The 15,310-nt window shown below is 35.3% G+C and overlaps 1 protein-coding gene across 1 annotated transcript in view; it reads right to left on the reverse strand.

Moving 5' to 3' along the window:
* LOC110029191 (sec-independent protein translocase protein TATA, chloroplastic) overlaps positions 1 to 3,796 on the reverse strand; it is a 6,106-nt gene extending 2,310 nt beyond the window's left edge. Inside the window, exon 1 of the mRNA XM_020731365.1 lies at positions 3,383 to 3,796. Within this exon, the coding sequence (XP_020587024.1) occupies positions 3,383 to 3,709 (327 nt within the window). The 5' untranslated portion in view covers positions 3,710 to 3,796. The remainder of the gene's footprint in view (positions 1 to 3,382) is intronic.
* Positions 3,797 to 15,310: the final 11,514 nt, after the last annotated feature.

Below are 15,310 nucleotides of genomic sequence, written 5' to 3' on the forward strand. Positions count from 1 at the left end.
TATATATATATAGTGGGTTCCATTGATTATATGTTGTCTTATCAACGAAGATAAGAAATATATGTTTGAAACAACTCCTCTTTTTGCGTTTGTTAATCTTGTAACCATTAGGCAAGCGAAAAAGAAAGTTACATATTTGTCCTAGTTTTGTACCACTTCTATGTGAAATTATAGTATAATATAATTGTAATTCTTATATTTATTTTATATTAAACACGACAGAGAATCAAGAGACTAACTTGTTTTGCAGAAATACACGAAGTTTTTCGGAGAGGTGAAAAGCTTGCCTCCATGGAGAGCATAACGAAAGTTGACGCTTATGACAAAAGCTAAAATAATAAATCAAGTACTACATTGTCGGTCTTTGGTGGAAAATGACGAATTAAAGAGGAAAGTTGAGAGAAATATAACGCAATAAACCATTTATTCTAGTTATTTTATGGATCACAAAAATAGAGGACGTTCTACATGTCAATGAGGTGTGCTCAAATGCAAGGAGTGTATAACAAAATGATCTACATGTTGGCAAAGCTATCCTGTGTTTTTCAATTATTCTAATTTGTTTTGAAACTATGTAAATCTTGTAGATCCCCTCTCTCTCTCTCTCACACACACAAACATACACACAGATATATATATATATATATATATATATATATATATATATATATATCATGTTGTACCGTATACACATGGTAAGTATGATATTCCTAAAACTTCTCAAGAAGAATATTTGGTATGATTGCATATGAGAAATGACATGTTTAAAGTGGAAAGCAATGAATTGAAGCTAACATATAGACCTTTAAATATATTTCAAAAGATAGAAAATAATGCTTATAGGCTACATCTGTATTTTTACTCTGTATTTAACACGGAGCACTTGAGATTATTTGAACCTATGCTTCATGTCCAAAAAAAAAAAAAGGATATTCCTATTATTCATGATTTAAATGTAATATAGGAGGGAGCACTACAATAATATAGCATAATAGAAAGGAATGTTACTACTACTAGGAAATGAGTTAAGGGAGCATTCAAGGTTGTAAAGTAAGAAAAAACAATGAAGCAAGCAAGACGATGGTAAATAATGGAGTTTCATACTTAAGTGAATCAAGGTTATAATAGAAACTTTAGCTAAACCATTGGATCTAGGATGGTAAATGTTGAAGTATCATCAATCAACGTAATGAAAATGATTAAAAGTATTAAATTAGTATTTGCAAATGCAGTGCCATTATAAAAAAAGATATACCATAATACACAAAATTAATAAATAATAAGGTCTTTAAAATACTACATTACATTGCCCACTTTTATTCTCAAAATTCGATTACTTTTCCATAAAATGGAGAAAGGAATCTTACTCTTTCTAGGAGGAAATTAGAGAACCTTTTAAAAGTTCCAAATAATTATAACTTAATGAGGATTGAATAAACTTCAAAGGACCCAAGGAGCCTTGCATGAAATGAGGACATGGTTCCACCATCAAACCACATCCAGATAGAACCGATTGTGCCAAGTCAAAATTTTTTTTTCTTGAACGAAGGAAGAAATGGAAATTATTGTAAAAAATGAGGCAGGAAGAAACTTAATTCTCTCAAAAACTCCCTTTCCAGATCCATGCAAGACTAACAATTTCAATGATAACAAGATTATTCAAATTATTTCCTATGAATTAAATTTTTTATAAAAATATAATTGTTTCCTATTGGATTTATGATTTATGTTTTCATACAACAACAACAACAACAAGCCTTTATCCTACTAAGTAGGGACGGCTACATGAATCATTTTTCTCCATTGCGTACTATTGACTGTCAATAGAGTCCATTGACTATAAATAGGATCCATTGAAGTTCTTTTATATCATGAATCAAGTAATAAATCCTATCCCAAAAATCCTAGCCTCCACTCCCCCTCCCCGAACCAATAAGCCAAACCAAAAGAAACCAATAGGCCTCTCTTTTGATAATCTCCCCCTCTCCTTCTCCAAACCAATAAGCCAAAGCACAACAAGGGGGAAAGGTGGGATTCAAGTAGAGAAGTATAAATGAAGGTCAACGATAAACAAAAGCATAAGGAAAAAGTTCTATGGAAGGAATAAGCCATCGAAGCTCTTGAGATCATGGTAAACTCTATCCTCTTTCTAATTAGTAAATACTCTTTGTGCATGCTAACTTCTATTCAAACTCTCTCCCTTTCACAGTAGATCGGTTGATCCTTACAAGTCCCATTGGCGAACAATTGAAAATCTTAATCACTAACAAGAAGTAGACACTCTTGCTATTTCCTTGTTTGATTCAAAATTGCCTTCGGTTGATTAGTCTGCACTCCTCTCTTTTTGCAATTTTGCTTTTTAGACCATATAGTTCCTCACATATCACGTATTCAAAAAACTCGCTTTGTACAATAAAATAACATGGTCGATGAAGAGAATGTGGTTTGAAGTAGTTCGGAGACACATTAAAATAAAGGATGAGAGCAACATATTGTAAAAGTATAGGAAATCTTGATTCCAAATACAAGTAGAGCATTAAACTGTGTCAATTCGAGAAATAGTGCAGATGGAGAGGAGAACAATAGTCAAGAACAATGACTAATCCAATTTGCTCCGTTTTTGCTGAAAAGTATCAAATATAAGGGGCCGTTTGATTAGAAAAAAGCCATATAATGTGAATTAGATGAGGTAGATAACAGCAGTAATCTGATGGATTACCTAACCAGTTAAACTTCATATCTTATGGATTATCCGACCACTTAATTAGTAAATCTACAACAAAAATAAAAACTTAGTGGGACTTACTTTAATGACAAGTCTCACTAACATCCCATTTTAAAAGGAAAAAAAAAAGTTACTTTAATGCTTTTCATCCAAATATGCATCTATTCTACTGAAAAAAATTCTGATTAAGTGACTTCTTGGTATGCTATTTTAGGCAGGATTTAAGCAAGATTTAGCTTACATTCCCCCTTATAGTTTTCTGTGGACTCATGTATTGATAAACCTCGATTTAGCCTCATCCACTATATTTAACGGATGAATTGTATACTCTCATACAAGACTTAAATCATAAATCAAATAATCAAACAGTTTATCAACATATCAAGACTTAAAAATCATCATGCCTTTGAAGTTATAACCATCTCAGAACTTTTCAGTAATACTTGTGTTGAATCCTAAATGTGGTCAAGCAGCACTTAAAATTACTCTGTTGTAAACAACAGTAGTTGGTAAAATATCAACAATTACCAAGCCCCAGATCTACAGCTAGAAACATCTGAACCACCAAAACCATCCCTAACTCTCCCATTTTCGAAGTCCAGAAATCCCTCTCATAGCTCAAACATGTTTAAACATTTGTAACTGAAAACTACATACCTGCTGGAAACTTTTCACGGTCTTCCCGATACTCCGGCCGATTTCCGGCAGCTTCTTCGGACCGAAGACAAGCGCGGCGACGCCGGCGATGACGACGAGCTCCGGCACTCCGAGCCCAAATAGACAGCGGAAGTAGAGCCCCGGGGATTTCCCGACATAGCCTTTCCTCCTCCGGCTAGCAACGAAACGGAGACTCGCCGGCGGCCACAAGGCCCTCTCGCCGGAGCTGATGAAGATGGAGCTAGAGGAGGCTAGAGATGCGTGAGGAGGAGGAGGAGAAGGTTTTGTAGGGAGACAGGAGAACGAAGCCACTATAGAAGAAGCCATCTGCGATTTCGTGCTTGGAAAATATCCTCTTTCAACCCTTAAAAAGCAGCAATTATTAGCTATGGAGCTAGCAGACAATACAACTAAAACATTAAAATTTCAAGTTAAAAGTTTTGAGGACATGCTATATATATTTTTTTATATTTTCTCTCAAGTTATCCATGGCCTGAATGACAAAGATTATCAGCAGCAGGTACGATAAAATACCGTCCGTCATGGAAGCAGATACATGTAGCAACTCAAGACAAGTGGTTCAAAGAGTTTGAAGAATGATATGTAATTTGAATAAGATTTGTATATTTGATTTATTTTTTTTATATTAACACAGGGAATAATACGATAAAATACCGTCCGTCATGGAAGCAGATACATGTAGCAACTCAAGACAAGTGGTTCAAAGAGTTTGAAGAATGATATGTAATTTGAATAAGATTTGTATATTTGATTTATTTTTTTTATATTAACACAGGGAATATTTATTAAGTTGCAGAGGTCCTTCACCTGGCTCACTGAGCACCACCAGCAAATCCACTGAATCTTTGAAATTCGTGGCAGGCATCACTTTGCTAACAAGTTCACGATAGCCCGCCAGAGGGGCGAGCGACCTACCTGAATTGGTGAGTGGCTTTGGGGTAAGTTGACTGCAGCTTGGTACTTTCTTTATTTATAAAGGAAGAGGCAGATGAATCGAATGAATTGGGAGACGGAGGGGGTCAAGGGAGTTGCACTTCATATTAACAGATCAGTCTCCCATACGGAGAACTACAAGAGACTAGTAAGAGTTTTTTAAGATATTTAAACATTGATTCAAATCTTGAAGTAAAGTTTTAGCGCTAACCACTTTTGTACGCTACACAGGCTAAGAAGTTGAGTCATGCTCCCTCAGTTGTGGAGTTGCATGTTCGAACTCATCGTCGTAGGGGGGATTACAGAGTGGATCTCAGACCATTCCCGACAAGTTGTTGTAAGTTAAAAACCTTAAATGACAAGTTTATTTTGACTATAAATATTGAGAGTGTCAATTAAAAGTTAGTTTTCATCATGCAGGAGGAGTTCGAGTAGCTCTTGGCCAATCAGGCCCAGACTGACACTAGTAGCAGTGGTAGTTAGTTTACCACAACATATTCGTAGTACGAGCTTTGGACCCAGACGACAGGGAGGAAGAATAAGAGGGTTTATGACCTTTGAGTGAAGAGCATCGTCTTTGAGGCCGAGCTCTCTCGTGGTCCTGTTCTTAATTTCTCGAGCTCCTCACAGTCAAATCAGGAGACTCTTGCCTGAGAGGTAGCTGCAATGAACGAGGACATCCGCCAATTATTTGGGAAGAAGCTACAAGACCAACACAAAGTCGATGACTCTATAGCATGCATGACGGAGACCTTAGCAGATAGCCGGGACAAACAACTGATGACATCCGTGCAGGAGGAAGAGGGAGAGGAGTAGTTTTTTTTATGTTTTTTTTTTATTTGTAAGCATTATGTCAAACATTTGTTCTAAATTTTTTGTATTAATTTTACTATTTTTATTTAGGACGATTTGTGACAGTATATTCTTTTTATTAATGATATTGTTTAGAGATTTGCTCTGTGATTTGACTATACTTAATGTGATATGTGATGTGAAATGTATTTTGTGCAGGTTGTGAAAATGCAGTTGATATTCTAATTTTTCTTCTATGTACAAGTTTGTGTTGGATTTATGTTCATTTTCGAACACAAAATCCGATGCTAAAATATTAATAATAATTCATCGTTCTACAATATTTTTAAATACAAATGAGATGGTGATCTGACACTAATATTTATCATATGATATTTTCAGACGCATATATCAACACACATTACGTATAATCAAATTCAATGCTAACACGATGCAAAAATCAATGCAATTAATTTGCATCGAAATATTTTGATTTAAATTAGTGAAAATAAAACTACCGACCCCCAATTTAACGTCAGAACAAATCAGACGAAAATCATGGGCAAATCCGACACTAATCCTTAAATATCGTCGGTTATGCGTATGATCTAGCTGACACAAATATGCTTAATTCTTGTAGTAAATATTCATTTTTCCAAGTTAATGAATTTTATATGAGTTGTTCCACTAAGGATTATCCCAAAAGTTAAAATTGAAAATATTTTTTAGCAATTCAATTGATCATATCGAATGTAAATAAATATTCATATACACAACATCAAAGTCCTAAAATATATACTTTCAAATTTGATGGATAAAAGATGACTCATAACAATTCATGCTTTGAAACAAAAAATATTTTATTCATCGAAATGAGTAAAATACATAGATTGTAATTGATAACTTCAGAAGTGTCAGTTCACCACATAAGTCGTATTGCAAGGCTATAATGATAGACGTAAACGCCATATTTGGTACTACAATTGTTGATGTCTATAACAAAGACATCACTTGTTGATATACGAAGTAAAAAAAAGAAATTTAGGAATCCTAATATAGTTATTGTATTCTAAATACGACACTTATAAGTAGTTTTACAAGGAGTTATCATCGAATCTTTGATAGGACATCATTCATTATCTCACACTAGAGGTATGTTGTTTTATTGTATTCAGCATGTGTCGTTGCACTGTATTTGAGGTGCATTATTACAACATATTCGCAGCACGCCCTTACTTTATAGTTGAGGTGTCGTGAAAACGTATTCAACCCGCGTCGTTATATCCTATATGGAGTGTCATTGCACCGTATTCGGGGTGCATCATTACACCTATTAAGAGTGTGTCGTTACACCATATTTAGATTGTGTCGTTAAACCATAGTCAGGATGCGTCAAAATATTGTATTCACGTTGTGTCGTCACACTGTATTCAGGGTTCTTCGCTACACCACAAAATTCATCGATGGTGACAAGAAAGAGGTGGTCTAAGGTGGTTGACAACGACTTGTTAGCAGTGGTTAATGGTGGTCGACAACTATAATAGCGGTTGTCGGGTCTTCAAATCCAGAATAACTCTCCAATTTGACTCCTATTCTTCTTTCTCCAAGACAAGGTCTAGCTCCTCCTTCGATCTAGACCGAGGTCTCCACGTCCCCCATCATGAAGGAATTGATGCTCTATTTATAGATTTTGGGAGTGACATCACATGTAAATAAGGCAAGAATACAATCCACTCCTTTAGATGGCCTAGAACAATTCCTTTAATTGTATGATCTTTTATGGAAGGTTAAGTGCCTTGATGTTGTTGAAAGCGAGTGACTTTGTGCTTGTTGGATTCATCCCATCGAGACTTTTATTTTAAAAGCTTATTAGATTTGACATGCATTTAAACCTCCAATTAAAGACCCGAAGCTTCCCAAGACGGTTTAACAGTTTGATTTAGGCTTGATCCGACTCATATTAGCTCATTTTTGGTGTTAACGAGTTTGTCTTATAGAGCTGGTCAGTTTGAGTGTAAGTTTACTTAAATTAAAGTCTCATATGACTTTTAATTTAAGCCTGAATATGTCTGACTCAAAAAGTATTTCGAGATTTGTGTCGTGCTTTGAAATTTATTTACTCTAATGAAAATATGTTGACCACATATCAATATTAAATGAAAAAACCTTTAAATTATATGCTAAGAGTATCACAAAACATAATTAAGGAGCGTATTCATATCTATTAATTATTCCAACTACAACAAAATAACAGCACAAATGTTATGAATAAGGGAAAATACGTTTGATAAACTCGTGATGAACCTAAAGAGGGCAGTGATGAGAACCACCATATAATGAAATTTTATTCATATTTTTAAGAAATATTTACATACATACCACTCAATTCTTATGTATTTACATATCTAACATCTAAAATTTATTTTATATATATATGTTGCCTTAATTATATATGAAAAGATATATTTTCTGTTAAAATAATGAAACTTTGATATTATATATATATATATATAATATGACTCATATATCATAAAGGGACAGATTCTGGAGCGGAGCGGAAGATTATGTCCAAATCAGGGGAGGTTCCTTATGTGGGATGGGGGTGTGGTACAAGGGTAATTTGATAATTACATATTGTACTTCAGAGTTTTCTAGAGTTATAAATATGTCTGTATGTAACCTTAGGTGTTATCTCAATTCGGTAATCTCTTTTCTGAATATTGAAATGAATTCGTCGCTCTGCTCCCGAGAACGTAGGCATCTTTGTCGAACATCGTTAAATCTTTGTGTTCTTCTGGATTTTTGTCGAATGCTATTTTTCTTCGCCCTAATTTCCCAACAAGTGGTATCAGAGATGGTTCTAGGGCAGGGAAGAAAAAAAAAATTCGGTGGCGCGGACCAGAAAAGTTTGGTTGCTAGGGTTCGGGCGCCGATTTGAGGTAGGAAGAGTTTGCGATCGGCGGCCTCCGCGTGCTATCAGGAGTTCGTAGAGGAGCACGCGAAATTTTCCGAAGGCTTCTTCCGCCTGCAATGCTAGAGGGGTTCACAATAGAAATCGCCAGCGGTTTCGATCTCGCGTTGCGGGTTGTTCACAGAAGGGTTCGCGACAGACAAGTTTGCGTGCCGTCAGAGTTCCCAAAGGAGCGGTTTGGAATCGCTTGCGGTCGAGCAGACTTCATTCACGCGACAGGAGGTTCGTGACCATGCAGTGACGTCAGCGGAAGGGATTCGACCTGGGCGAGGTGCTCGCAGCGCTCAGCGCAGGAGGCAGTCGGGCGGACGGAGGCTGGAATCTGCGGATCGGGAAAGGAAAAATTTCCAAATATTTGCTTATGGACCGGGAAAGAAAATTTCCTTTGCTGAAATTATTTTCTTTGCTGGAGGCAGAGAGGAAATTATTTGCTTTGCTGGAAGAATTAGAAGGAAGGAATCTAAGGAATATTTCAGATGGAGGAATAGTCCTGTGGAGAAGGAAATTAGATGTTCTGATTTTATTCCTTTACGGAAAAAAGGAAAATTTTTAAACTTCAATTAATTAAAAGAAATATTTTTAATTAATAGGGACTTAATTAAGGAAATATTTCATCTTTTCTTTTCAAAAAAATATGTTGTTTTTTTTAAACTTAATTAAGGGAATTTTTTTTCAATCCTTCTTTTTCTTTTTGAAAAGATTCTGAGCAAGAATTTGCAGAATAATTTGTTGCAGGAGTTGTTTTCAAATAACATTTTCTGGTGCAAAATTCGAGGTGGTAAAGTTCGATAGAAATGGTAACTTCGGATTGTGACAAACAAGAGTAAAAGATCTGTTAGCTTAATAGAGAATCTTGAAAGCTTTGCAGGTAGCAAAACTAGATGTCATTGAGGATGAAAATTGGGAAGAATTGCAACAACGAGCGGCATCAACTATACGCCTATGCCCGACAGATGAAGTTATGTATCACGTGATGAATCTAAAATCTCCAGGAGAAGTTTGGAAGAAACTGGAAACTCAGTTTATGGCAAAATCTCTGACGAACAAGTTGTATCTGAAGCAAAAGTTGTATGGGCTGAAGATGCAACTTATGATCTGACGCAACATGTTAATGGTTTCAATCAAATAATCACAGATTTATCACGGCTTGGTGTGACTATTGAAGATGAAGACCGAGCAATGATTTTCTTGTGCTCACAACATTCTTTCTATGAACACTTGGTGACTACTCTTACATATGTGAAATAAACTATCAAAGTTGATGAGATTACTGCAACATTATTGGCTCACAACCAGCGAAAGCAAAATGCATAGGAAAACTCTTATGGCGACAATTTATATGTTAAGGATAAGCAGGATCGTGAAAGAAATAAATAGAAGGAGAGTTGTAGAAGACAAAATTCCAGATCCAAGTCTAAAGGCAAAAAGACAATTCATCGTTAAATTTGCAAGAAGTCAGGTCATATGAAGAGAGATTGTCCAAAGCTGAAGAAGTAGACTGGGGAGAAATGTGATGCATCATCGAAGTCTGTCAATGTGGTGCAGAGTGACAATTCAGATTGCAGTGATGACGATATGTTTTCAGTTTCATCAACTTAGTTCATAGATGCATGGATTCTTGATTCAGGATGCTCTTATTACATAACACATAACATAGAGTGGTTTACTTCATACATGTCAACTGATTATGACTTAGTTTATTTAAGTGATGATAGATGTTGCAATATTGTTGGTATTGAAGATGTCAAGATTAAGATGTATGATGACACAGTTAGAACATTATGTGATGTCAGACATATTCCAGTTCTAAAGAAGAGTTTGATTTCCTTGGGCACTTTACATAGAAATGGTTTCATTCCTAAGGCATATGAGGATAAAGAAACCATCAGAATTGTTAAGGGCGCACTGACGGTGATGAAAGGAAAGTTAATTGCAGGCAATATCTACAAACTATTGGGGAGTACAGTTGTAGGTGAAGTTCATTAAAGTTCATCAGATGATGATAGTACAAAACTATGAAAGAGGAAATAAAAAAGCTATTACAAAAGCGTTTGTGTCATCTCAGTGATCGTGGGATGGGGGAATTGCATAGAAGAAACCTATTGCATGGTGTTAAAAGCTGCAAGTTCGATATTTGTAAGTTCTGTGTTATTTGAAAACAGACTAGCGTCAGTTTTATGACTTGAAAACATAAAACTAAAGAGATTCTTGATTGTGCATTCTGATGTTTGGGGCCATACCAGAGAATTATCATTGGAGGATCTCAATATTTTGTTACCTTTATTGATGATTTCTCCAGGAAAGTTTGGGTGTATTTCTTGAAACAGAAAATTGAAGTCTTCTCTAAATTTAACCTGTGGAAAGCTGAGGTGGAGAATCAAACTGACAGAAAGATCTAGTATTTGAGATCCGATAATGGCACAGAGTATACAGATTTGCAATTTCAGAAGTTCTGTGAGGAGCATGAGATTCAGAGACATTTTTCAGTGCGCAAGACACCACAATATAATGGTGTGGCAGAAATGATGAATAGGTCATTAACTGAAAGGGCAAGATGCTTGAGACTGAATGTAGGACTTCATAAGAGTTTCTGGGCAGAGACTATGAATATGACATGCTATCTCGTCAATAGATCACCTCAGACATCTTTCGGTGGCAAAGCCGCAGAAAAGGTATGGACAGGTAATCCATTTAATTTTGATCATTTACGGATTTTTGGTTGTCCTGCTTATGTGCATGTACCTGGAGATGAAAGATCAAAACTTGATGCAAAATCCAAGAAGTGCATCTTTCTGGGCTATATGACAGGTGTGAAAGGATACAAGTTTTGGGATCTGATTGCAAAGAAGATGGTGATCAATAGAGATGCATTTTTTGATGATTATTCCATGTTACAGCAGAATCAAGACAAGGTGCAAGGCAACAGTTCCAGTTCAAATGCAGTGTGGATGGATTTAGAACAACTTTCAGAGATAACTAAGAGAGTTGAAAGTTCAAATCCAACACCTGGTGATTTCATTCTAGTGATCTACTGAATTATAATCTAGCCAGAGATAGACAGAGACACACAAATATAAGACCTTCTAGCATATCGGGTTATAAGACTTGGTCTCGTGTGCACTTCTCATCAACAGCGATGATCCAACAACTTTTTAAGGAGCTATCACTAGTCTGGATAAATAGAAATGGATGGGTGCAATGGTTGAGGAGTTGGAGTCTCTATAGAAAAATCGCACATAGGAGTTAGTTCAGCTTCCTGAGGGAAAGAAGACTATTGGGTGAAATTGGGTGTACAAAAGGAAACCAGCTGTATCAGAAAAAGAAGGAGAAAAGTTCAAGGCTCGACTGATAGCAAAGGAATTTTCACATCAGAAGGGAATAAATTATGATGAAATAATTTCTCTTATGGTCAGACATACTTCAATCAGGGCAGTGCTTGCATTAGTAGCCATTTGGGATTTGAATTTGGAGCAGATGAATGTTAAACTGCTCTCTTGCATGGTGATCTGGAGGAGCAGATTTATATGGAGCAGCCAAAAGGGTTCACTCAACCTGGACAGGAGCATCTGGTTTGCAGGTTAAAGAAATCGATGTATGGGTTAAAACAGTCTCCAAGATAATGGTACAAGCGGTTTGACTCCTACATGATTCAGATCAGCTACAAGAGATGTGAGTATGATTGTTGTGTTTATGTGAAGCGCTATGATGATCGTTCTATTATATTTTTGTTACTGTATGTTGATGATATATTGATTGTTGCAAAGAATATGAATGATATCCGTGGTTTGAAAGCTTTTTTGAGTCAGAAATTTGACATGAAAGACTTGGGTCCTACGAAGAAGATTCTTGGAATGGAGATTCATCGAGACAAAGTCTCACTACAATTATGTTTATCTCAACGAGGCTATGTTGAGAAAGCGTTGGACAGGTTTGCGATGAGCAAAACAAAGCCTATCAACACTCCTTTGGCAAATCATTTTAAGCTTTCTTCAGAACAGTATCCTGAGACATATACAAAAATTGAATACATGGCAAAGGTTCCATATGTCAGTGCAGTTGGTTGTTTGATGTATACAATGGTATGTACTAGTCCTGATTTGACTCATGTTGTTAGTCAAATCTGCAAATACATGGTTAAAACTGGAAGGCGACATTGGGAAGTAGCCAAGTGGATTTTCAGGTATCTGAAGGGTACTGTAGGACATGGAATTATTTTTGACAGTCAGCATGATGATCTTCAGTTGTAGGGTACGTTGATCTGACTATGCTGGTGATTTAGATGGCAGAAAGTCTACGACTTGTATGTGATGCATTCACATTAATTAAAATTCAAATCTTTTTGGTATTTTTGATATTTTGACAAAACAGTAACAATTTAAAAAGATAACCTGAGTTTATGTAAAAGAAAAACACTAAATTTAAAAATATCTCTCTCCTTATCATGAATTAGTAATAAGCATAGGAATTTTGTTGTGGTAGTATGCAAATTGTGTTGTGCCAAATATGAGCAATTATATTCTTTACCCTTACTAGAGATGCTATAAAGAACATTAGCTAATTTAAAGTTTGAATAGATCTGAAGACGAGATAGGCAGGGAAGATACCAGCTCTCACTCTAGAGTTCCCTCGATTTCCTCCACTTGGGGACTAACATCTCGTATCAGAACCTAAAACAATAACCAAGTTAGAGGATTTAAACTGTCACTTTAAAGTCCTCTAACTCTGCATCCTTCGAAGATTATTTCCTTATTTATTTGCTCTAAATCATATGAATTACATTCTCATTCATACAACCTCATGTGATTCTTTCCAATTGTTGACAAAGACAATACTTGTCTGGTTCTTACATGTTCTCACAACAAATTTTAACCAAATTTTAAATTTTAACATCTGGATAGACCAAATTAAGAAGTAAATGAATCATCACAACTTTTTCCAACATTAATGATCAATACTCTCCATAACCTTCCTTGCAATACGTAATCAGTTATCACTTTAATTACTTATCATTTTATATCATTTTAAGGAGAAAGACAAAAAAAATTACTCAGACTTCATGAACAAAATAAAATCACACTTTAATTTAAAAGTAGAAATTATCGTCAAACCAACAAGAAATCTCAATTAAAACCAGAAGTAGTTCAAAATAGAAGATAAAAATTTATCTCAAATCCTCCACCAAACTCTTGAAGTTCCTTTTAATATCTTCTTTTTTACAACACTCTCAAAAGAAACTAAAAACAAAAATGATAAAGTAAATTTGTGTGGTGCTTGAATCTCTCAACGATCTTCTTAAGACTCAGCACTCTCTCCCTCTTCAAGCACCCTCTTCAAGTGTCTCAACTTTCTTCTTTTATAAATCTCCAAAAGGTGCATTGAAAACTCTTCTGGAGCCTTGGAAACTCTTCAAAATGTGTCGAAATTCGATGTATTCTCCAAGGGATGCCTCATTTCGCAAGTTTTTTTAATAATATTTTCATTCCTAATGGTCATAACCATCCTCTTTAGCCAATAGATGCCTCAAATACCTCTTTAAAATTCGGTCAAATGAAGAAAATCGCCAAATAACTACCTCTGATGCTTAGGCGCGACATTCGATGTTTAACTGGCGCTTAAGCGCCGGATCTAGCGCTTAGGCGCCAAAACACTTTAGCACAATTTTCACATTTTTGCTCCAAATTTGGTAATTTTTCACTTTTTTTTAGCATTTTTCACATTTTTACTTGTACTTGAAAGAAAAACACACAAATACCTTTCATTAAAGCGCAATATCTAAAAAATAGGTATAAAATGCGTCTAAAAATACTATATATTTTAGGTGTATCACTGGGATAGTAAAGGAACTGGGCGTTGAGCAAGGTGGAGTTTAGTTGTATTGTGACAGTCAGACTGCTATTTATTTGGCTAAGAACCGGGTGTACCATGCAAGAACCAAACACATTGATGTCAGCTATCACAATATCAGAGAATTGATTGCTTTTGGTGAGATACAGTTGTAGAAGGTTCATACTGATGAAAATACAGCTGATATGTTGACCAAGCCAATTACTATCAACAAGTTCTTGCATTGCTTGGACTTGTTGAATGTTTGCAGCTGCTAACGAAACATGGTGGCCCAACCCATTTCTGGTATGTAAGAAACTCTATGACGTATTTCTCTTAAGGGGCTGGATATTCGCCAAGGTGGAGATTTGTTAGATATGACTCATATACCATAAATGAACAAATTCTGGAGCGGAGCGGGGCAGAGTGAAATATTCTATTCAAATCAGGAGAGTTTCTTTATGTGGGTTGAGAGTGTGGTACATGGGTAATTTGGTAATTACATATTGTACTCTAGGATTTTCTAGGGTTATAAATAGACATGTATGTAACCCTAGGTGTGATCCCATATTCTGTATTCTCAAAATTCTGTAATATCTTTTCTGAATATTGAAAGGAATTCGCCGCTCTGCTCCCGAGAACGTAGGCATCTTTGTGGACGTAGTAACATTTGCCGAACCTCGATAAATCTTTGTGTTCTTCTGGTTATTCTTAAATTACTTGAAAATTTTGTCTGATAAAAAAATCAGGATAAATATTAGAAAAATTACGTACATACCATTCAATTCTTATGCATTTACACATAGCACCTAGTATGATATTTACGTATATAATATTTTTTTAAGAGATGCATTTCTCCTTTAAAAAATTAGTGATAATAATATTTTTTTATATGACATTAAACATTTAAGCATTGGATATGTAATTATATAAAAATTGTGCCGTATGTATGTAAGTGCCCCTAGAGATGAAAATTTTGAAGATTTACATGAGTACCACTCAATTTTATCTATTTATATATCTAACACCTAAACTATTATTTTTACAGATACACCATCCTTCCTATGAATGAAAATGTGAATTTAGTTTTTGAAAATTTAAAAAGCGGTTCTTTCGGTGTGATATGAAAGATTTGAGTGTTGTAAATGTAGAAAATAAAGTACATATATAACTGTGAATTTAGCTTGAATATTGTTAATTGCTTTAAAAGTTGATTCAAATTTTGGCTCGAGTAGAGATCTTATCGAAACGAACAAGCCAAACTTGAGCTAATTCAGCTCGAAGTTTGTTATTGCTCGCAAATAAATTTGAATTTTGATTTGGATCGAGATGAGATCGAACTTAATGAGCCACGTTACTAGTTAAAATTTCGAATCGAATTTTTTTAA

The sequence above is a fragment of the Phalaenopsis equestris genome, unplaced genomic scaffold, assembly GCF_001263595.1.
Source record: "Phalaenopsis equestris unplaced genomic scaffold, ASM126359v1 Scaffold000552, whole genome shotgun sequence".
NCBI classification, from domain to species: Eukaryota; Viridiplantae; Streptophyta; class Magnoliopsida; order Asparagales; family Orchidaceae; genus Phalaenopsis; species Phalaenopsis equestris.